The 23,897-nt window shown below is 31.0% G+C and overlaps 1 protein-coding gene across 1 annotated transcript; it reads right to left on the bottom strand.

Moving 5' to 3' along the window:
- Positions 1–487: 487 nt before the first annotated feature.
- On the bottom strand, positions 488–23,897 carry LOC130444409 (uncharacterized). The gene is made up of 22 exons (XM_056779530.1): positions 23,773–23,897; positions 21,467–21,601; positions 21,280–21,414; positions 20,339–20,492; positions 20,007–20,192; positions 19,757–19,956; positions 19,335–19,512; positions 17,881–18,050; positions 16,536–16,665; positions 16,314–16,455; positions 14,922–15,103; positions 13,062–13,114; positions 10,877–11,011; positions 9,211–9,357; positions 8,995–9,148; positions 8,678–8,863; positions 8,393–8,595; positions 7,464–7,641; positions 4,392–4,561; positions 2,838–2,967; positions 2,624–2,765; positions 488–707 (listed from the first exon to the last, which is right to left on the bottom strand). Exons 1-22 carry the CDS (start codon positions 23,815–23,817, stop codon positions 521–523), a joined length of 3,342 nt encoding a protein of 1,113 aa, XP_056635508.1. The 5' UTR covers positions 23,818–23,897; the 3' UTR covers positions 488–520.

The raw sequence follows: 23,897 nt of genomic DNA, 5'->3' as shown, positions 1-23,897 counted from the left end.
TTATTTGGAATTAAGGCGAGCAGAATAGGTGCAGCGTTTCGTTACACAGTTGAATAAAAAGAAAATTTTTTAAAAAACGGCATACAAATCTTATTTCTATTAATTTATTTATATTAATGGTAATGGAACAGCTCAAATTATTGTATTATTATTGTTAAAAGGTTGTAAGCTGGTTGACGGACATGAAGCGGATGACAGACCAATTACTTTAATGCCTAGGCAATAAAAATCGATTGCATTGTCGATTTCTATCGACCAAACCAATCGATTTTAATATTACACACACACCAATTAGTGTATTCTGATAGTATTAAGGCGTAAATCAATAAAGACCGAGGAAATCAGTAGCGTATTCAGATTTTCATTACACCAGAACAAGGAATGACATGATTGCCCACCTATTAATCGATATCTTTAATCGATAATGTTTCGATATTCATTTAATAGTCAAATGGCAGAATATTGGGATTTAAATAAAACTCAACAATTTGTACAATTTTATTTCATGTTATCATAATATTCAAAAAGTATCGAAAGGTTTAACAGCATAAGTTTCGTAAACGTTAACCCAACCGTTATAAACTTGATCTTTAAGATCTTTTTGTATTGTCAATGTTTCATTAATATCTACAAACTGGAAATTATCTGGTGTTACTTTCGGCCATGAAGTGATACCCAATAGATCACTGTCATTTGCTATTGGATCTCTAAAAAAATTCAAATAATCAATAAATAATCTCAGAAATTGCTAATAGATGAGTAAAAGGTAGCAGGGACGTGCATAAAAATTAGATATACGAAGGCTGTCTAAAAAGTTCCAAATCTATCAAAAAAACGGAACATTTTAAGTTTAAATACACTTAGTACATCGATGCTTCAACATTTTTTATTCCTCTAACTAATAGATACCTTTCCTTTAAGGGAAATTTCAAGGTAGGAAAACAAGAAAAAGTCGCTGTAGGCCAGATCTGATGAACAAAGTGGGTGATCAACCAATTCAAAGCGCAATTCATGGATCAATGTATGAGAAGATGCGTTTTCTCGACGGGAAAGCACTTTTTTCTTCTTTTTTCTAGTTTTTCCCTTTACCTTATTAACTAATGATGCGTTATTGCTCCACCTTTTGTTAGGTACTGTATGAACATAATCCCATGATCAGCCAAAAAACGTAAAAACGGCCACTATCACAGTTAGTCGATCATTTGATATTTCTCTCTAACTTCAATCTGACGGTCATCAAGTATGACTTTTTTAATGATATCGCTGGTTATCGCAGTTTTGGACTATCGTGAATGCTGTTCGTCAATCAAACTGATACCAATAAGTCTGAACTGAGCTTCTTAATATTTCATCACCGTAAATTATAGTTCAAAGTCTCTGTACACAGTCTTACTCTTCCATTTGCGTAGGGGTATTGCCTTTCAAAAACAAATATTTAATAACAGGTGTATTCTCAATTTCTCCCATTTTCAGAAAAATCTTCACTTATAAGAATGTCAATCAAAAACTAAGCTTTCAAATTAGCTGAAATTTGGGTTTAAAGTTGGAAAGTTTTTAAACAATCCTTATATATATCTAAACATATAAAACATGTCCCAACCAACAAATTGACTGATTCATCATCACCCAGAGGAAACTACGATTATGAATGCTAGACAGTAGATTACTATTATAAAGTAACCTCCCATTTAAAATGGATTTCTGAATTTTTTATTCAAATTCAAGAAATTAATCTTGATATCCTGATGGTAGTGATGTTTTTAGTTGAAAATGATGAACCAACCTTCTGTCTATTCAGCATGAATCATTGTGCTAATCTATTTGATGGCTTTTGTCACACATTCTTTATTTCCAACCCTTATTCGCATCATACCATATCTCATCAAGATCAAATAGCTGCAATATACTACGAGGTATAACTAATAAAAACATCTATTTATAAAACAGAGAAATATCTACAGTAACAGTATCGAGTTAACAACATTTACAAAAGAAGGTTATTTGAAAAATGTTCTTTGTTAATTTCCGACATTTCGTACTAACAATTTCATTCATTCATTCATTCAGGACTTTTCCTAAATTATGATCGGGTTAACCTGGAAACTCACTGGGATGACGTTCATTGTTGTTAGAAAACTGATCAACTTAATCTGGTCGTAGTCTACCTTGGTAGACCAGTTGCTGGTTGCTGGTCAATAAAAATTCATCTAGAATCTATTATATAACTAAATAAATATCATGGATGAATTAACGGATAAAAAAGCATTGAAAACCAAATCAAGAGTTCTTGTAGATCATATTTCAAATTTGAAATTTCCACCGAAAATTGAACGCGACGTTCGGAAACTGTGATCAAAATCTGGTTCTAGGTTAGGATCCACTATCATCCTTTTTATATGAGGATGAAAAACTTTGTAAGGATACACTAAAGACATATTTTCACATATTTTCGGTATGCATCTGAAAACATTTTCAGATTCTTTACGCCAGATGTTTAAAATAAGTATCATACATATAAACAATTGGATGGAATCACAACATTATACTAATATCACATAAATAGAATTGGATATTTCCAGCAAAATTATTTAAGATATGTTGCATAAAATATGTGGTAACTTACAGATATTTTGCAAAATTTGTGAATAATGTTATGTATCTTTCGCTTGTTGTAATATCTCCTTGTGGAAATGTATTCAAATTGGAGTTATTTGAAGATACCCAAATGTAATTCTCATCATCAGAATGAGCAACTTTATAAGCACCTATAACATGGAAGTTTAGGAATTAACAAAATTGGAATACATTCACTTATAATTGAATGCGCATAAAAATACCTTCAATATAAGGACGAACTCCAGGAATAGTACCATAATAAGAAAATCGGTAGAAATATACGTCACTAAACCTAGATTGTTGCTTAGCGTGATGGATTACAGATCTTCCAAATGACATATCACTGAAAAACTATGATAAAAATCATTATAATAAGACAAAAATATAATAAAACTACAATTATTTCTTTATGTAGATATGAATAAAACTTTATTAATGTGATGATTATTTTTTAACATGTAATCAGTCGCTTTACCATAACTTATGGCTTATAAAAAGATAAGTTTTCACAGTCCAATTAATGTTTAGATTGAATATTTAATAAGTAAATTAGTGTTTAATATAGAAATAATATAGAAATATCGTAACATCAAAATTCTCAAATCCCAATTTTATCATTCTTGAGGCTCCTATTCGATTCAAATATATCGGAGGATTCTGCTTGCCTTTAACAAGTAATTCACGACGATTTTTTTTCAAGCCCAGAAGACTTACTTATAAATATTAGTTCAATCCAACATGAAACCAAATTTCAATAGTTATTTTTCAAATTTCCACCATTGAAAACCTACAAAGAATCTTGAATTGCCCCTGATTTGGTTAGCTTAGACAATTCCAATCCCATTGAAAAAGACTCGATTTTAATATATTTCACAAATTGGTCGTTGCCATATCCATTAACTTTACAGACGATTCTAAATCTGATTTTTTTACTGTTACTCAAACAATATTATAAAATTCTTTTTTTGCTTTTAATGAATCCATTCAATACGTACAAAAACTAATTTCCATCCAAATTCGAGATTTTCAATCGTCTTCAGTCGTATAAGAAGAAACAGACCTCGTAGGGAAACAAACACCTACTGTAGTCGTTCAAAACTTGAAAGAATGAAACTCTCTTTTCTCTTCTATAGACTTAAACCTTGTTCAAAATGAATATATGCTTATGATCAAACGATAACAATGAATTATTTGAGGTTGAAATCAATTTCTTCGAACTCCTATGATTTTCGTTCATTACCACGACAGACAACCAAATACCTAATCGGAGGGCTCAAAAACAAACCAATCCTGAATATCCAAACAAAAAAAAGATAATTAGGGGCCTTCGCACTTTCTAAATCAAAATTCTAAACTAATAGCTCATCAAAATATCCAATCCAAATATCACCAAACCAAAGTATCGAAATTTTATTTCGCATAATAAAACTCAAGACTTTGATGGAATCAATTTTTACTACTCTATTCTATAATTAAATAAAAGTGTTAAATGGAGTCGATACAAATTTTTTTCCTATCTTGTATGTAGAAATTAGGCTTGAGAGATATAATATCGAAATTATATTGAAGAAAGGCAAAGCAACGAGGCAGACGTAATATTCCATGCGAAATGAAAAAACGACTTCATAAATATTTTTCATCTATTTTTAAACTTACTCAAAGTAAGTTCGTGATTTCTATTAACAATTGATCCTCTGCTACTTGAAATTCCATTTAACAATGAAAACTCTGTTAAACAAAATATTATTCCAAGAAATTGATTATCGGAGACTCACTTCGACTGCTTTGCCGATTTCATCTTGAAATAGTCCATTAGTATAGATTTTTCTTATTTCTGCACCTGCTTTTTCTTTTTCAGATTCCTCTGTCAAATGCATGTTATCGTTCACAAGCAGAGTGAGGTTGTTATCTAAATTTCTAGCTGTCCACACAAAACCATCGGGATCTGGAATCAATAATTTTGTAAATTTACATCAGATTACATGTTTACAAGTTTAGATAGTATTTCAGTACAACTCTTCTTCGATTTAGGTGAGTGAACAAAGGTAAAAATATGGTATCACTTCAGAATTCCATCCAGACGCATGAATTTGCGTGAAATTTTGGAATTAAGTTCTATTTACTTTCTACTTCAAAATCTATCGTATGCAGAACCGGACTTAGGCATGGGCCAACCCGGGCGTGCGCCGGGTTCCCCCGCTGCGGGGGGGGGGGGGCTTGCGACGAGCCATATTGATTTTTAAACATATGAATGCAAGCGAAAAAATACATCCATAGCCAATGTTCAGAATCAACATAAATTTTTTTATGCGCAATCATTTTAAAAGTTCCGAAAAATCATCTTGATGTAAGAATTCACGTAAAACGCCCGCCTTACATAGGCCCCTTAAGTATTTTGGCCCGGGGGCCACGATGACTCTAAGTCCGGCTCTGATCGTATGTCAATATTATTGTAAGAGGTGAAAACCACCTCTTATTGTTAAAATTTGATAAAATGAAAGTTAAGAAATTTACTAAATTGAAAAAACATTTGTAGGATTAAAATAAAGATCTCATGATGTTTATTTTATTTATGGTTTTCAACCCTCTATCAATGTATTTTAATGCTTAAAATCAATCCCTCTTATGATAAAATTGAAGAAAAAACAATTATAGTACTTCATCTTACCTAATTCATATTAAAAGTGTTTTTGTAGTGGAATTGTGGTAAAATTATTGGAGTTAGTACACTTTGGTGTTTAATTTTGCCACAATCACACTACGAAAACCAGTCACACACTACTGTGAACTTTTTGTTTTGTAGCATTTTTAACGTAACTTTCATATTTTCAAATGATTTTTAATAAAAGACAATGTCTTAATAAATTGGAAAATACTCTCTCTATTGTAACCATAAATTTTCCCAGAATCAAGGTCTCTAAACCATTCAAACTTCTTCATCATATTATTTGTATTGAATTGAATTGAAAACAAAATTCATGGTAATATCGAAAACTAGTATTAATAATGTGTCGCTGTCAATTAATAACTAACCCATAGAGAGAGTACACCTCTTTTAGTATTATGGTCTCCAGCATGCATAAGGCGAAAGCTTTTGAAATGTGGTTCTGTATATGGATCCTTAAAATACCATGGATGGATCGGGTGACCAACGACGAAGTGCTAAGACGAATGAACAGAGAACGAGAACTATTAACCATTGTAAAGAGAAGGAAAGCTTCCTACTATGGTAACATTTTTAGAAATCAAAAATATGCCTTGTTACAGCTTATCATAGAAGGGACGATAGAAGGCAGGTGCGGGCTGGGAGGAAAAAGATTTTCATGGTTGTAAAACCTTCGAGATTGGTTCCATTTACGTGATGCCGTAAATCTAATACGCATGACTGAAGATCTTGAGGAATTCCAATGGATGATTGCCAACCTTCTTTAGAATAAAGCAGGCACTAGAAGAAGAAGAAACTGTGAGTAGAAGAGCGAATCAAATTAGAAGCCACAAATTTATAACATACATATTTTTTAGAATACAGCGTGTACAAATTTTCTCTTCAAAGCTGTTCTTGTAGAATGATTTAAAAGTATCTTGAAACAACTTTTGATAAAATAAATTTATTGATTGTGCCATAATTGCCAATTTGATTGCTATACTCAGTCAGATAAAATCTCACACTATTTCAGTTACTCAAGTTGAGTTGAGTTGAGTTACTCAAGTTTCTACTAATTTCTATAATGGATTGAAGATGAACGATATCTTAAGCATTCTTACTGCGTCTATGCATTATAATACATTTTTCCCTACGGTATTTTATTTCAAGCCACATCTGTCTCATGTCAAATAATAATCCAAGTTTGAGAAGAACTTTCTAAATTTTCTACTATACAGTTCATACTCAAGACAAATCAAGGAATCACGCAGGCGAGGGTATGAAATAGATTTGAGCCTGATGGACTGATGGAAGAAGATCAATGCTTGTTTGGCTTTTTTCAAAAGTTATACTTCAAGTCTCCTAAGGTTCTAATATTTATTCGATGTACAAGTTCCATTTTCCCCTTGATTAAGTATAAATTTGTACCAAAAATGATTACACCTTCATACCACACCTCGGACAAAGCGATGTTCCCGATTCTCTTTCGCTCGATTATCATGAAGCCCATAGCTTGCAATTGATAATTCCACGCTAGTCATTATCTTTGATATTCCAGAGTTAAATGGGAGGTTTCTATGAAAAAATCGAAACCGTCTTATCCGTTTATAAACACTTCGTATTCCAAAGAGCCTGCCATTAGCAAAGGGAAAGGATATCTTGAAGCAATCTAGTCCTATCTTTTCCTGCTTACCCGCGCTATGCTATGCCCGATAATATATAACCACAATTCTGTTCATTTTATCAGCAATATATCAGAACAACACGCCAGTTTCCTAAAGGTCAACAATTCGACCTTTCTTGAACTGAGTCTATAGCTTGCAATCCTTTGCGTTCCCGACATCATAAATACGTGAATTTTATGAGACAACTTCTAAAAACACTGTACTCCATTAAATTCTTCATTTTAATACCGGATTGAATAGATTCGATCTCAGCAAAAAAGTTATTAAATAAAAGCGAGATTGTCCAACAAATGTTTGGAAGGTGTTATAAATTTTTAATTTCTACAATTTTTTCCATCTAGTTTTCATTATCATCTTATAAAAATGAAGTAGAGTGACATCTATAAAAAACTATTTTTGATATATTGAAACAATCAACGGAAACCAATTAGGATTAGAAAATTGTTCGACTACTAACTACTCTATTACCAAAAATAAGTTGTCATTTTCCTTTTGAACATTCTTTGTAACCGACTTACCTAAAGCGTCCCAAATCATTTCCTCCGAACAAATACCCATAATCAGAGGTACTCTCTGTAGCTTTCCATCCACAAGAGCGTCGTACATCCTTTCGGTGATAAATGCATTCTCATGTTCGGGCTCAATGACTGGTGTAAATTGATAACCTTGAATTATCTGATTGTATATCTCATTTTGCTTGAAAAAAAATTATGAATTATTTTCATAGAAAAAGAAATTTAGTATCTGTCCGTAAGATTTATTATATGAGCTGTTGAAAACTATAGTGGTCCAACTCCACATTAAAAGTTTTCAAAATGACTATAAATGATCAAATCCATGTATATTAATCTACAAAGTTAAATCACCACTATAAATATTGAATAATCTTTGAACATTGAAATTTATTTTACCTTTTATACTATTTTATAGGTGTATAAATTGATATTGTAAATGATTTTTCATTAAATTGAATGCGTATTCCAATTAATTTGCATATTTTACAAATATAAATTGGGGTATCTAACAAAACCAAAATAAACACACTCTGATAGTTATAGAAATATTTATAAATGCACATTAACCACTTTAACTAAAATAATATTCGTCACATCATCTCTTTGTGTTGATTCGTTCAATTTCTTGAAAAACTTTTAACCAACTACTGTTGGTATAGTATATGTTTTTTATTGTTATTAGCAATCTAATCTTAATATAATATTCTTGAACCTCAATCCATCTTTTATTAATCTTGAATACTTCGTAAAAAACTGTCTATATTCATATATAATAATCCCTCATTATTGATCTCAGTTTTACATCGAGTAAGTTTCTTCAAACTTCGTTGAACCAAAATCATTTGTAGACATTGTGCCTTAGAAGATTAGCAAGTGGTAAAGTTATTCTGGTCTGTAAAGATTCGAGCACCAGCAGTAATTGAGATACTTACTGTATACATAGCTTTAGAAATGTCATTTAGTTGTTTTGCAGGAATACTTTGGAGTAATTGCAGCAATTCTTCGGAACTCGAATTAAGATCAAACGTAGGGTCTATTAAGGAAGCCAGCCTATATGCGATATTGGTGTGGTCTCTTTGGAAACCCCAAGGGCAAAGTAGAGATCCGCTTTGTGAGATACCAGCTCTAAATAATCCTAAACAGAATATTTTGTACATTTTAGTAAAATTATAAATACATTTTTGCATTTGAAAATTTATTGTTTATTCCGCTTTTACCTTTAGATTTTTCACTCATTAATTGATACGTTACAGAAGCTCCACCGGCACTTTGTCCAAAAATAGTAACCTTGGTTCTATCGCCACCAAAATACAGAATGTTATCTTGTACCCATTTCAAAGCAAGCTGCTGATCTTTCAAACCATAGTTGCCGGGAATCACCGTATCTCCAGTTGATAGGAATCCTATAACGGTTATCACAAAAGGTTATGAAGACTTCAATAATCGCTAAGTAAAAAAGCAAGAAGCCGTTAACTAAACTGATAGTGGTGGTTACGTTTTTGGAAATACTCTAAGAAGCAATTTTACCACTTACCAAAAGGACCAACTCTGTAGTTTAACGTTACAACAATAATATCATGTTCCATCAAATAATGGGGACCATGAAAATCAAAATTGGCTGCTCCATTCACAAACCCACCACCGTAAATATTCACCATAACAGGAAGTAAGTTGTTTTCGGATGGATACTTGGAAGAACAAGTTCAATACACTTATAATGTGAAGGCAATATTTCTCAAAAATTACTTACTATTGGGGAGTAGACGTTTAAGTATAGACAATCTTCATTTTCAAGTAATGATATGTCGATAGAGAACTGATTAGTTTGTTGAAAACAGAATTTATCGTTGTAAGTTGCATTAAGAATACCTTCCCATGGTTCTACCGGTTCTGGTTCCTGTTAATTATAAAAATTATAGAATCCTATCTTGATAGTAAGCAAGAATTATATTGAGTATTTTTTTTTTATTTGTATATTTCTAATGCCTTGATGTTACTAATTGATCCAATCACTGAAATAAAGACAAACTGGAAGACGAAGAATCGCTCACAGCAAGCAACTTTGTTATAACAAGATTGTGCGTTGGAGTACTCTGGTTGCAAATTGTGTACCCTTTCTCTGTTCAGAATATTTATTTATACGAACGTTTCTTCACTAGCTTCATACAATTTTTTTATATTTGCCACTATCGACCAAGTTTTTCGTAAACGTTCATGTTAAAAAAATTGTGAAATAATAATTAGAATTAATTAATGATTTAATTAAAATAAGAATTAATGTTAGTTACACTATTTCTGTTCAAAAGGAGTGAAAAAATATAAGGACAGTTTGTTACGTAAAAATAATGTTATCTCTACAAAAAAGTACAAAAAAAGGCGATTTTATAAAGTATGTAATAGTGATACACATCATAAATTCTTCAAAGCCAATACACTATCAATATTACTCTGCTCTAATAAAGCAAAATTACGGTAAATTTGATAAAATAGATAACTAATATTTTTTAATTTATCATACTTTTATAAATAGTTTAAAAAACTATAAATGAACGAATCAAAGCCTTCTTAGTTTGCTTTTCTTTTTCGTAAACAAAATACGATATTATGTAACATAAATATTGAGCAATTTATTCTAATTGGTTATTTCAAATTAATATAAAAAACATAAACGTACCAGGAAACATCGGTGCAGTGCGTAAAGTGATATTGCAAGATCGTCATGTGACAGTTATAGGCATTAGTCCCACTCTAATACATTCGAAATTGCATGAACATTTGGATTTCAAAAAGATATGTTCCCATTGGAGAACGCATAATTTGATATTCGCTAAAAAAAAGCTCGTGTCGATTGATGCAGATAAATGCTCAAAAATTCAATCACGTTGCTTCAAAAGACGTCTATAAGATCGTCTCAGGAGACGAATAATGGATCTATGCACATGAACCCGTAACTAAACAACAATCTATAAGGGTCTTTCAAGACCAGCAAAATACAACAAAAGTTATTCCCGTACTTCGAAGTAAATGGACCGTTCCATTAAAACGTAGAACGGTCAATTCTGCATGGTATACCAGAAGTGTTCGAAAAAATCAAGGAAACCATCCATAGAAGACGAATCATTCTCCACAATCACAATGCAAGCTCTCACAAATTAGTTTTAAACAGAAACATTTTTGAACCCTCACAATAGCGAAATGATAGTTCATCGCAGTACAATCCATGTTTGGCACCTAATTATTTTTTCTTATTACCGCAGATCGCAGAAATAGCGAGGTCATCGATGTCTTTACTTGTTCATCTTAAAACTAAGAGTTTGTTTATATTTCAGTGGATCTAACTTTGATAAGTATTTAACACACAATCTTTATTGTTGAAGAAAAAAATGAAAATATCGAATCACAAGTCAACAACATACTTTGAATCTGAAATTTCCAACTGGCGGTTTTGCGTAAGGAATTTGTTGGAACGCATAGAACGATATTCCTCTCTGAGAGTATTCCTGTCTTCCTTGAACAGCTCCATTAGGCGTAGTTACCAATATTTCTCCATTCTGTAATCATTGATAGAAACACAATAAATTATTTTGAATGTCATAGAATTTCTTTTCCAATTACTTTTGCTATTTTTATATAACAATTTGTGTTTGGACTCAAAATGGCATTCAGCTTCTTTATCTGATTGACTTTTTTTCCAGTAGTCACTGAGAGCTAGATCTGGAGAATATGAATTTTGCGATAACATTTGAAGTTCGATTAATTGAATTTAACCATATTTGTTTATCAAATTGTGATACGGTAATTTCGAGAATTTTATACTTTTGGTGAGAGGTCGCGTAATTTATTTTATACTTCAATTATATACATTAATGACAAATGTTAATTAATGTTACAAATAATCAATAAACAATATTCGGTCTATATCTCATAACTGATTGTGTTATATTTGCTCGCTTTGGAGGACTTTTTGCCAGATTCATTCCAGCCATATGTCTGGCGTTTGCGAATCAGATATATCGATATTTCATTTGTGGTCACATATTGATGCAAAAAATACTTCAAACAGTGTTCTGGATAGTCGTTGTTTCTATTTAGAAATAAGATTTTTTATACTCAAATGCTTTATGTAAAATGTAGTAAACACTTCCATATGATATTTTCGTGAAGTTTACTACTTCACTTTAGCGTTTTTTTAATCGAGATCTGCAGATTTTTTTAAGTTTCTGAAGTAACCAACTATGTTGTCATACCTGATCGTTAAGCATCATCAGTGCATCCAGCCACTCCGGATACCACTAAACAATTGATGATTTTCCTGGAGAATAGTGACCATAATGTTTTTCAAGCCAAGCCTTTGCATCAATGATTACCAGTAAACAAACAATACTCAATAAACACTTTTTTGCATTGCTTAATAATACTGAAGGCTGTTCATTTTTAAAAGATCCAACTAACAAAATAATAAATAATGGTACAAGTAAAGAATATAAAATATTATTTATCTTAACCTTAAATCGTCACATCAGGAATTTATCGATCAATGGAGAGTGTGAAGCACAAAACGATAGGAGAAAATGGGATAATTATATGTATAGAAGCACTTCAGGACTTTTCGCAAACTATGATCGGGTTAACCCCATCATGATCTGAATAATCGGAAAACAACTCGGAACACGTTCATTTTTAATCGGGCCGTAGTCATATAATGTACTCTTTTCTACCCTGGTAGACCAGGGGGTAAATGAAGTGCAATCAGCTGACTGGTTGTTTCATGTATTTTTGAACGAATGAAATTTTTTTATTCCATTTAAATGGCAGTCTACTTTTAATTTTATGTGCAGCATAGTTTATAAGTTACTGAGGTTTTGCAGTTCTTATACTTTTCAGAATTTCAGCATAAAAATTGCTTATTAGTATTGAAATTTAGTGCAAAATCTGTTCACTAACAATTATTAAAGATTTATCTATTATCTAGAGTCTATTATACAATTAAATAAATCTCATTGAAGAGTTACCGCATAAAAAATAATAGAATTTAATTTAGAAGTTCTTGAGACCATGTTTTGAATTTGAAATATCCACCGAAGATTAAGCGCGACGGAAAATGTTATCAGACTGGCTCTGGGTGAGAATCCACTATCTGCTAATATATGATGTACCTGATCTCTGATCGTAGTTTATGAAAATACCCTTTATATATATATATATTAACGACAAAATATGCTATTTATTCTATAAAGACGCATATTGGACTAAAATTTATTTTAAGCTACTAGTATTTTCTAGCAAAATCCAAGCTACTCTCACTTGTATAGTTATTATAGAGGATTTTACGCGAAGTTTCTCTTTAGCATTCCGGATATAGTTTGTTTAACGAGGCTAGAAGAGGAAGACTGAAGATGTCCCTCAGTGTTTTCCCGTAGTTATCCACAATTTTCTTTCAGTATTGTCTGCACTTACTTGTGAACCACTTTTAAGGAAAAAAACATCAAATAAAATGAATATATTTTAGAACCCATAAAACTTAAGCAGAATTTACTACCACATGTAACGTTATAAATTATTATAAATTATTTATAAAAAATTCATTATTTAAGTACTTACTGTAGATAACAAAATTGTTAACAAAAAATATATAATATTCAAAATCATTATATCTTAACATCAGTAAATCTAATAGATATCTATTTAAAAGGCTTCCATATATATCTACTTATTTATTACCGAGAATTTATCACCAAATATGATAAGATTTTCGTTGGGACGCAGTACTTAAAAATTACTTTCGAAAGATATTCAAATTTCCCCTTGAAACAAATTGACCACTTTTGTCGAAATTATTATGAAACCTTTTTCAGGCATATTAAAAAAATGTTAGGCTACAAAATATCATCACTTGATAATTCTGTAAATAGAAATTGTCACTTTTCCTAAAACTAAATAAATTTGAATAAAAATCTGAATATCCGTCCGACTACTACTGATGACTTTTTTTATTTGAAGATGGCGTTGAAAAGATTAAGACTAGCAAAGTATGGAAGTGGTTGAATTACTAAAAATACTGTTTACATCACCACTACACCAACACTCACAATCAGTGTGTGACGCGTGTTTTCTAAACTGTTTACCTTCAGTCTCTTAGGACGTTAACTTGGTTATCGAAACGCAATGTAATATTGAATCTTGGTGTTGTGGTAGTGTAAAAAGTGTGCTCATTATGAATATCGCCATATTCCAACTTGCTGGTTGAATTAGCAGACAATTTTCGGAGAATGTATCAATATTTCGTTGGACAGTTTCTTATTATCATATTACAAATTATGTCACAATTGACAAGTGACCAATTTCATCTCGTACTTGCTGCTGCTTCAAGTATTGTCTGTCCTAGGGGGACCTAGAACAATAGTGTTTGCCATACTGGTAGCTGGGACGTTTGACTACTTACAGAGATTCAAAAAAACGAGTGATTTTTTTGCTGATATCTTTTTGGCAACACTGTTTTTGACAGGTCACGCGTGAATCATGTCTTGTGTCACTGTCAAACTTGTTCAGTTTGGTCTACAATTTAATCACGAATCGACTTACTAACGAACAACGCTTGCAAATTATTGAATTTTACTCTCATTCATGCTCACGCGCACAGCTTCTAATTTATGAGCAGTTTGGTCAGCCTACTGAGGGAACTCTTCAGAAGCTTGTGACTAAATTTCGAATCCAGTTTACACTATTGGACATTAAACCACTAACACGCAAACCTTCAGTGAGACCGAAGAAAATATTGTGGCTGTATCTGCCAGTGTTTCTGATGACCTTGAAATGTCAATTCGCCGCCGTTCACAACGTGGAAAATTTTGCGAAAGGATTTCGGTGTAAATATTTTTTTCAAAACAAATCCAATACCTCTTAAAAAATCACTGATTATATCTAAAAAATCCGCATCGAAAAAGTCATAATCCATATGAGATAATCGAAAAATTAGTTATATCGATCAAAATACAAACAAGAGCTTGACAACTCAATACTTGTATACTTGCATTCCACTCGTGCAATCATTATTTAGATATCACGAATTTGACAATGGCTAGAACTTTGCAGTAAAAAAAAAAGAAATTAAAAAAAAATTCTAGCATAGCTTTTATTATAATTACTATTATTTGTTTTGTTCTTTGGAATATGTACTTGATGCGAATTTTTATTTTTTCCTTTATTCAATAAATATACTATTGCTGTAAAACTTTTTTGAATTTAGCTTCGTCGGAAAGCTGATAGCCTTCAATTTACTAAATTTTTTTTATACTTTAATACTTCTATTTAGTAAATGAGTCCTCATATCAACAACTGAGAAAGGCCTTTATTGGTTTGCTACATATTTAGAGTATACAGGATACAGGATTTATATCAATACAGGTTGAAAGGTGTAAATGAATTTATTAAGATTTATTATTAAGAAATACACATATTAGAATGTATCATAAGGTTTGGTAGCATAAGTTTCATACACATCAACCCAACCTTCATGGGTATCTTTTTTCAAGTCTTTCTCAATACTCAATGTATCGTTCATATCCAAATATTGAAAATCATCGGGCTTCAATGTAGGCCACCATGATATTCCCAAAATGTCAGTGTTATAAGAAACTGGGTTCCTAAAATAGAAGAAAGTCATTCAGTGGTGAATCATAATTCTCGTGGACTGTGGTCTGCGATACAAATGACATATGGATTAGTTAATTATGATATTGACAATGGCTTTATTGATTTCTATAAAAGTATAATGAATAAACGATTTTAGAACAATTTCCATTCTTAAAACAATCAAAGAAAAAAATATATAGAATAAAAACGCTTTATATAAGATGAATGGAATATTAAGTAACCAAACAATATCAAAAGCCAACAAACAACCAATATATAATACGATCCTCAAAAGCATTCCAACATATGGTATCGAAGTGTGACAGATGAAACAATCAACAGAAAAAATGCTAATGACGACCGGAATGAGTTCTGGAGAAGAGCCGCGGACAAATTCATAAGAGACGGGGAAAGATAGAATAAGGGAGATACTGGAACTCAGACACACATTAATCAGTGACATCAAAACCAAACAGCTAATCTGGAGCAATCATATACAAAGAAAACTTAAACAAGTCCCAAAGACCTAGACACCTCAAAAGAAAAGACAAAGACCACGAAGAAGCTACAGAGAGAGCATAGATAAAGAAATGTATACATAAGGCAGGAAAGAGGTAGATGGAGATAAACATCTGAATTTATACAAATAGTGAACAAAGAAGTTCATAAAAATGAACATTTAGGTGAAATTATCAACACTTGCTACATTTCATATCAAAACTTCTTTTCAAGATGAAATTTTATAAAATGTAATTATTACTTGAAATCCTTTGCAAATTTTTTCCCAAAACCAAAAACTGCAGAGAAAACAATGAAGATGTAAAATGCTTATGACTCACCCCCGTATAATGTAACAGGAATATTGAAAAAATACCCGTAGTAAGTCTTTTGCGAGTGCAAGAGAATAATAGAATATCAAATTTCTAAGACCCATCTTAATTTCATAAGAGCAATCACCTCTTAGAAGCATCCTGCAGATCAGAATAGGCAGTTTCGCATTTAACTGCATATCTTGGATCTACTTCAGTCAGAGTAGAAAGACATTAAACTATTGATACAGAAGTATGGAAGTATATTGGTTGAGAAACATTGAGAATCGCACTAGGTCCAAAGTACTTTTCGTACGTAAAAGTTTCGTTTAGATGATAAATAACTTTTTCCCTATTACAGGTAAATATTCAGTTCAATGGAAGAAATGAATTGACATAACGGTCTACTCACAATGTTTTAGCAAAGTTGCTCAACAATATCCTGTACCTTTCGCTTTGTAAAACATCACTTTTAGGGTATGAGTCTAAATTTGAGTTGTTACCATAAACCCATACATAATTGATATCATCGCCGTGCGCTACGTTATAAGCCCCTAAAATTAGATATTACTTGTAGAAATCATAATTAAATAATAAGTATAACATATAGGATCTTAGTATTATGATATATTACCTTCTATATAGGGACGTACCCCTGGCAGAGTACCTGTGTATGAGAACTGATAGAAATATACATCACTAAATTGTGATTGTAATTTGGCATGTTGTATGATGGCTCTTCCAAAAGCCGTATCACTGTAAAACTAACAAAAATTTTTTAGAAATAGCTCTAATACTAATAAAACTTATAATAGTTGCACCTTTATGAATGATATTATGGAATATATTCCATAATATGATTTTCACTTTCACACAACAGATTATGGAAACAATGTATATACAAACAAATTCAAGTGACCCAAACTTGAACTAACAAAAATTATTTGTAGTAAATACCTATAAAAGGAGTAAATATATTTATTTAGCGGACCCCTTTAGAAACTTTCTGTTTCATCTTTTTCTTCAATGAGTGGTGAAACTAACATATTAGAAAATCGCCGAAAACAAAATACAGTGGACAGAGGAGAAAAGTACTATTTATATAAAAAATTTGAGAATTGTGAATGAAAATAATGGAAACAAAAAAACTACTACAAAGATGTGCAATCATTCAAAAACTACTACAAATACTACATAGAACTAGAAAAAAAATATGAAACAAGAAAAGGGAATAATGATTGTTCGTAAAGATGAACAGTGGTTGGAGGGAAATTTATAACAATATAGTCGATTTATGCGGTAGAAATTATCTAATAATTATTGTTATCAGGAAATTTTTGTAGCGATAGGAAGGGGCGTCGACAATCTAATAAACTATAATGGAAATAATGAAAAAGTAAAAGCAAAAAAGTAGTCGAAGTAAGAACTTATAGCATTGAAGATAACATTAAATCAATTCAAAAAGAAGGGGAAGATAGAGATAATTTAAATACTTGCAAGACGAAGATTTAAATAAAAAGAGAATAACGGGGAATATTAGACTTTACAAGAATAATGGAGAATATTTGGTAAAATAGTGAAGTGAATACTTGGGAGAAGAAATTTGATATGAGCATAATTAGAATGAAATTATAAAAGTGAAAAAGAAATTATGGACAAAATATTTTAATTGGAAGACAATTGATTAAAAAACTACTACAAGATTACTAGTGAAATTGAGAAACGATAATAGAAGCTCATTAGATATATAAAAGAAAATTTTACATACAATTGAGAGCGTCATTTATTTAATTAAATATGAACATAAAAAGTTATGTAGATAAGTTCCATATAATACCTAAAAGTAACAATATAAAGGTCGAACAAACAGGAGGAATAGAATTTTGGTTCTTTTGGTTAATCTTCCTAATTTCTAAATCAACCGTCAACTGTTTTATATGGTAAAGTGTTTTAATGATAAATTTTACACTAATTCTCACTTGTACAGCACCTCCAAGATAATTTTGGAATAAATCCTCTGTATAAATTCTTCGTATGGATTCGCCTATTTCCATTTTTTCATCGGTATCATTTATTCTCATATTGTCATTAACAAGAAGAGTGAGATTGCTATCCAACCAAGTCGCCGTCCAGTAGAATGATTCCACATCTAAAATTAGAGAGTGGTAGGCGAAATGAGCGACACAATAGTTTTGAGATGCACTCATGCATTTATTGAGCAAATGACCAACATTAAAACTGTTATGTACCATGTAATGAAGACAACAAAATAAGATACAAGCAGTCGAGAAGAAGTATTTAAGAAGCTAAGGTTATCTCAATTTATTTTCTTTACTAAATGTATTTGGGAAGTCGAATTAAGGATGTTACAAACTTTACAAATAGTAGTGCGCTATAAATCGATTTATAGGCCAATTGTTTTCCACTGATTGCTGAGTTGAATTGATATAATCTAAAATGGAACTTCTCATGCTTCGGTTTCAAGTTTTGATTAGTTACTAGGCCTGTTTGAATTTTGATCACTAGCTCTAATACATATACATATAAATACAAATTTGCTGTTCTAGTTGCACATGTTTTCGAAATTTATGAGAATAATTTCAACTGACTCTGCAATAAAATAAACAATTTCATAAATAATCAAGAAACAGCTAAATTCATAAACATTAACATGGTATTTGTTGTTTATTTACTCCTATTGTGATAAAAAAATGACACACTTGCAGAGGCGTTGCACTTACAATTACATGATTTATACTTTTTTTCCGAAAAACCTAAAAAATATCAAAAAAACTCGTTGATGATTTCTCTTCCTCATCTAAATGATTCTCTTATAATAATTTATCACACACGGTATATTCTCTGGTTAAAAATAAGGATTTGGGCTAGTGTAATGAAGGGTTTGACAAATGGCAGATGTCTATATCTTAATAATATCTATTCGACATATTTCAGCATTTCCTTACGAACTAATGAATACTTTGTGAAGTTGTGCCGGTATCTATTATGAACAAAGAACACTAGACCAAAAAAACAGAGTATTGGAAGTTACGTAATAACTAATTAACGAAAAATGAGACTGCAGCAAGACAACAGAAGGTGGCAGTAAAACAAAATGGAACGAAGCGAATAATATAATGAAAAATATTGGAAACAATTGGATTACTGGTCATCAAGAAAATATATACTGTTAGTATTTGTTTCCCGACACACATATTTGGTATATACGTATATAACTGAATGAACTGGAAGTTTTAGAATATCTCGAGTCATTAATGCCCAAAATTTCTTCATTCTTATTTACTGGTAGTTTCAATAATGGTACTTCAACTATAATGGTATTATTAAAAAATATATATGGGATCTACAGAACATTGAAGAAAATCGACCTGTAAGTTTTTATAGCTTTAATTGATAATTTTAATATCATTACCCAAAGCATTCCAAACCAATTCTTCCGAAGTTATTCCCATGATGACTGGAACTCGGTACATATCACCACTTTCAATAACATCATACATTCTCTTTGTTATAAATGCATCTTCGTGTTCAGTTTCTATTACAGGAGTAAATAGATATCCATTTATTATTTCCCAATCGTACCATTCTTTCTAAAACAAGAAAAAAATCAACTTGCAACTTGTAATTATTCTAAGTCAAATTTGGCTTCTGTATTGTCACTGATTTTTTGTCTCCTAAAATTCCTATTGTCTTATATAAATTTTTAGTAATTATATCATTTTTTTCTTCAAAAAGTTTATTCTGTTTTTTTATTTTTCTCCTATCTTCATCAATTGAACATGTTTGCTCATTTCTTCAATCTCATAAAATCTGATCAATAGAATAATAACTTACCGGAAATTTTCGTGTCGCTGCTTTAATATCTTCAGCGGGTACGCTCTGCAAAAATTCCAATAACTCTTCAGAACTTGAACTTACATCAAAATATGGGTTTAAAATGGAAGCTAAATGATAAGCAATAAATTTATAGTTCCTTTGGAAACCCCAAGGACATAAATTTGACCCACTAAGAGATATTGCTGCCCTAAATAGACCTGCAATGGAAAAAATCTTCCATCCAATCTCAACATTCATACGATTTTACCTCTTGATTTTTCACTCATCAAATGATATTGAACTGAAGCGGCTCCAGCACTTTGTCCGAAGATTGTAACTTTATCTACATCACCTCCAAATGATTCAATATTAACCTGAACCCATCGTAAGGCAAGATTTTGATCCTTCAAGCCATTATTTCCTGGAATAACTGTATCTCCAGTTGTTAGAAAACCTGAGAAGAACATGAATTTCGATTAACTCATTAAAGATAATACTAACAAAAAGATATTTTCTCCAGTTTCAAGATTGTTGAATTTTCCATTCACTCTTCAATGCACTAAATACTTTTAATTTATAATAAATAAAAATATTTCTTACCAAAAGCAGTGAGTCTATATGCAATTGTAACTATGATTACATTGTGCTCCATCCAATAGTGTGGTCCAAAAGAATTAAAATTTGCACCTCCGTTAACAAAACCACCACCATGAATCCAAACCATTACTGGAAGTTTTTCAATTGGAGGTGGATACTTAAACGAAAACGTATATTAAATGAAGTGATTCTTGTAATTTATAGTTGAATAGGGTAGAGTACGATTTCCGTGGCGTCACAAACTGACAATTACTTTAACTCAATTAGGCTAGAATAAAAAGAGAAGGGAGAATAAAATTCCTCGATATCTCGCTTCGTTTTCGAGATATCGATACTTTAAGTCACAACCAAACGTTAGTTTGAGATTCGCTTTAATTCATTTAATATTTCATCTAAAATAAAGATTTTATGGCTACAAATTCAACATAAGTAATTTAACAAACAAAAGGTTTTTGATTCAATTTTTTTATAATTTGCCCTAATATTCCAATAATATATTGAAAATAATAGATTGCTGAAGCAAAACGGGCAGTTGACCTTCGTCACTTGATATATTACGATGAATACAACTATAATTCAACTTTCTTAGAAATATTTGTCTGTTGTTTAGTATTAATAATTTGAAGATTTCACCGATAATTACATATAGAGATAAGCTTTTTCGGCCTTATCTAGCCAGAAGTACGCTCCGAATGCTTTCAAAGGCGAAGCCCCGGTGGGATTGGTTAGGTTAAATGTTTTCGAATTTGAGCTTCGACTAGCAAGATATCGAAAAATTTTATTCTTCATTTTCGACTTATTTTGGGTCGATATACAAAGCGGCAAATCCAAACCCTATTGCCACGGAAATTTTACTCATGTCGTTCAATTTGATAGAAAACACCCATATCAAAACTTCATGGAATTTAAGCGCTTATTCTAATTAAAATTCAAATTGGACTCACTACTGGAGTATACACATTGACATATAAGCAGTCTTCAGTTTCCAATGAGCTGGAGGAGTCACTTTGCTGGAAACATATTTTGTTGTCTTGTGTAGCATCGTATACACCCTCCCAATTATCAACAGGTACGGGAGCCTAAAAAACATAGTGCTGCAAATCACCCTTACCTACATTTATTGAAATTTACCTTGAACCGCAATGGTCCCACAGGAGGTTTTGCATATGGAATTTGCTGGAAAGCATAAAATTTTATACCACGTTGTGAATATTCTACTCTTCCCTGTATAACGCCATTTGTTGTATTCACTATTATCTGCGCATTCTAAAAAAATCATTCATTAATATTACAGCAACATTTCAAGTTTAAAATGAAGTCATTGTTTGGGAATATCAGGCAAATATCAAAGATTTTCATTGCTAAACGTGTAACTTATGAAAAATTTCCATTAAGCTGATACGGGGAATTCGGTTTTGATATGAAAAATCGATGAAAACAGATGGAATATTCTATCTGTATCATAGATTGTTCAGCTAGTCAAAAGTTGGATCACATATATTGCACTATTCTTTCATGGGTGACAGATATATGAGATCCTTATATTTTTCCGTCACGTCTTCTACACGAAGGAAATTGACATAAATTTTATAAAATGATATGATGAATAATAGAAATGATCCGAAAGTTAACCAAATTAGAGGTCATTACACATAAAATACTCACACTTAGTAAATTAAAACTGAATATGATGTTTACATTCCGTACAGTAAATTGTTGGGTTTCTGTTTGAAATAACATCAAACGTAAGATTAATTCGAAATGACTATTAGTCATTTTAGCTATACCCATACAGTTAAATAGACTCCTCCTTTTCTCCTCAATTAAAGTAAAGAAGCAAAACATCTATTAGGACAAACTTCGCCAAGGGGGATTTGATTTCTTGAAACCGTGAATAGAATTTTTCAAATATTGGTTCCAATTCACTTCATTTTTTCCTATTTATTTTGCATTCAAGTTATTTAAAAAATGATAGACACATAATTTCCTAATTCTCATTTGAGTATTAAAAATCTCGAAATCTTGGAAAAAAATATAAAACATGTTTCATTCTTCTGCTTAATTAATTAATTAATACTGTTTTCAATAATTGTATAAGATTGAAAACATTTCTGGATTCTTTTGGAGTGATTAAAGGGTACCATGAGAATCCAGAATCATAAATAATCACAAGATTGTTTTAAAATTAGTCCTTTTAGATGATTTGTCATTTTCTCGGCTGAAGTAGCAGTGGTGTAAGATCTAACCTTCAAACGAATTGGATTTAGTTTCATATTTTTTGCTTTAAATAATTGAAAAAAAAATGCAATACACTGCCTGGAAAATCGCTTATCGATATTTTCTCATAATTCAAGAAATTTTGTCCAATTTTCTAATCGAAATAATCATATTTTTCCCATTTTTATGGCTATGGCTTCTCTAATTATATTTAGGATATGAGAAAATATTCATGATACGTTTCACTAAATTGCTTATTGGGTTATTTTACAGATCGGCAGAGCTTCTTCAACTCTTATCCATTTTAACACTTCCTTGTGTTACAAATGAATTATTATTGTGAAACTAACATTATTCAACTCTTGCAGCATAATCCCCCTTTCTTTATTGTTGTCTTTTGAATAATGAGAATACTATATTTATCTTGAAGATATATAAACATGTTAAATCTGACTTTATTGACCCATTTCAATAAAGGTTTTCGAATATTGAAAAATCGTCTTATAAAAGAAAGAACCAATAATCAGTTTGCTTAGTACATGACACCAATTTCGATTTTTTGATATACAGTAGAGGTGATAGGTTAACAAATAGCGACAATCATAGTTTGGTTTACTTCTAAAATAATTGGAATGAATTATTTATTTCTGTTTCTCCTTCTCCTAGTTTTTAAAAGGCGTTGAATGTTAATCTCATCTTCTATTAAAAAATAATGATGTTACTTTGAATATTTCCACTGGTATGGCCATCTATTAATACATGGTCTTGTTTTGTGAATTTTAGTTAAGGGATTTTCGAAACTTTGAATAGTCACAACTTGATTCAGTGGCGTAAATTTTTTTATTAACAAAGTAGTAAAAAATTCTGTCGCGAAATAGATGTTTTTTATTTGTAACTGAAAATAATGAAATCGGTAATTTGATATTTTCCAATATAAATGACAGTATATATACTGTTAATCGAAAAACATATAAAGAGGACTAAGAAGTTAAAAGCTGAAGAAAATTTTATTAATTAATTTGTATCTACGAGATTTTGATTAATTATTTTGTGAACCAACTTTTCTTTTTCTGGCATATAACAATAATTTTCTGTATATTGAAAATCAAGAAATTTTTGAGATAAGATGATTTATGTGCACAATGATAATTCCAAAAATATGTATCAGATTCTCACAAAAATATCATACACTCGTATTTCTCAATTTCGTTTTAACTTACACTTAAGAAGAAAACTGGAAGCAACCACAAAATATTGAGAATCATTTCGGCACTTAATTAAACTTCACTGTATTGGCTATCAATTAACACCATCGATTGATTAGTTATAAACAAAAACATGCACT

The sequence above is a fragment of the Diorhabda sublineata genome, chromosome 5 (assembly GCF_026230105.1).
Source record: "Diorhabda sublineata isolate icDioSubl1.1 chromosome 5, icDioSubl1.1, whole genome shotgun sequence".
Classification (NCBI taxonomy): Eukaryota; Metazoa; Arthropoda; class Insecta; order Coleoptera; family Chrysomelidae; genus Diorhabda; species Diorhabda sublineata.
Note: the sequence above shows the minus strand (reverse complement) of the source record. Positions and strands in the feature narration are given on the sequence as shown.

What these genes read in the sequence shown, in the direction of transcription:
- LOC130444409 (XM_056779530.1), bottom strand. Translation starts at nt 23,817, where the DNA reads ATGATTCTCAATATTTTGTGGTTGCTTCCAGTTTTCTTCTTAAGT. An exon ending in AAATCGGCAAAGCAGTCGAA is followed by an intron (nt 2,968 to 4,391) that starts GTGAGTCTCCGA and finishes TTTTTATCATAG; the next exon opens with TTTTTCAGTGATATGTCATT. An exon ending in ACAAATTTTGCAAAATATCT is followed by an intron (nt 708 to 2,623) that starts GTAAGTTACCAC and finishes GAATTTTTTTAG; the next exon opens with AGATCCAATAGCAAATGACA.